Genomic DNA, 1,214 nt, shown 5'->3' with positions numbered 1-1,214 from the left:
TTTCAGTGTCAAAGACCAGTGGAGTCTGTTCTTGCACACCTATCCTGGTGGCCTCCCCCCACCCTTTTATTGGATAGGACAGAGAGAAATTGAGAGAGGATGAGGGAGACAGAGAGGGAAAGAGAAAGAGAGACACCTGCACAACTGTTTCACTGCTTGTGAAATGTTCCCCCCTGTAAGTGGGAAGCCAGGGCTCAAACCTGGATCCTTGTGCTTTAACTGGGTGTGTCACCACCCTGAATCCTTTCTACCTCCTTTCCAGCAGATACAGCGATTGCATGGAGGAAAGAAACAGTACAGGGGCTGTACAGTTCATCCTCTTGGGTCTCTCAGAGGATCCGGAACTACAACCCCTCCTCTTTGGCATATTTCTGTCCATGTACCTGGTCACTGTGCTTGGAAACATTCTCATCATCCTGGCTATCTCCTGGGACTCCCAGCTCCACACCCCCATGTATTTCTTCCTCTCTAATTTGTCCTTTGTGGACATCTGTTTCACCACCACCACCATCCCCAAGATGCTTGTAAACATTCAGACACAGAGTCAAGACATCACCTACCTTGAATGCCTCACCCAGATGTATTTTTTCATGATTTTGGCTGGCATGGATAATCTGCTCCTGACTGTGATGGCCTACGACCGCTTTGTGGCCATCTGTCATCCCTTGCACTATACCGTCATCATGAACCCAAAGCTCTGTAGCTTCCTGGTTTTGATATCTTGGTTCATTATGTCCTGGGTCTGTCTGCTACATATTCTACTCATGTCTCAGTTGACCTTCTGCATCAGAACGGAAGTTCCACACTTCTTCTGTGAACTAGCTCAGATGCTGGAGGTGGCCTGTTCAGACACACTCACTAATCGCATCTTCCTGTACTTGGCCACCGCCCTCTTAGGCATCTTTCCACTCACTGGGATATTGTATTCTTACTCTCAGATTGTTTCTTCTTTAATGAGGATGTCTTCCACTGCAGGCAAATACAAAGCCTTTTCCACCTGTGGCTCTCACCTCTCTGTGGTCTCCCTGTTCTACGGGACAGGTCTGGGGGTCTACTTCAGTTCTGCTGTCACCATGTCCACCCAAAGCAGTTCTATTGCTTCTGTCATGTACACTGTGGTCACCCCCATGTTGAACCCCTTTATCTACAGCCTGAGGAACAAGGACGTGAAGGGGGCTTTGCGAAAGATTCTTTGTCCTGCTTCTTACTTGTAA

At 48.2% G+C, this 1,214-nt stretch overlaps 1 protein-coding gene across 1 annotated transcript; it reads left to right on the top strand.

The window, feature by feature from the left end:
* Positions 1-278: 278 nt before the first annotated feature.
* On the top strand, positions 279-1,214 carry LOC103116128 (olfactory receptor 7D4-like). The gene has a single exon (XM_007525992.1). The coding sequence runs from the start codon at positions 279-281 to the stop codon at positions 1,212-1,214; it is 936 nt and encodes a 311-aa protein (XP_007526054.1).

This window comes from Erinaceus europaeus, chromosome 23 (genome assembly GCF_950295315.1).
Source record: "Erinaceus europaeus chromosome 23, mEriEur2.1, whole genome shotgun sequence".
Lineage (NCBI taxonomy): Eukaryota > Metazoa > Chordata > Mammalia > Eulipotyphla > Erinaceidae > Erinaceus > Erinaceus europaeus.
This window is presented reverse-complemented; position numbering and strand designations above follow the sequence as displayed.

Bases quoted from the DNA above. Each gene is read 5' to 3' on its own strand.
- LOC103116128 (XM_007525992.1), top strand. From the start codon at position 279: ATGGAGGAAAGAAACAGTACAGGGGCTGTACAGTTCATCCTCTTGGGT.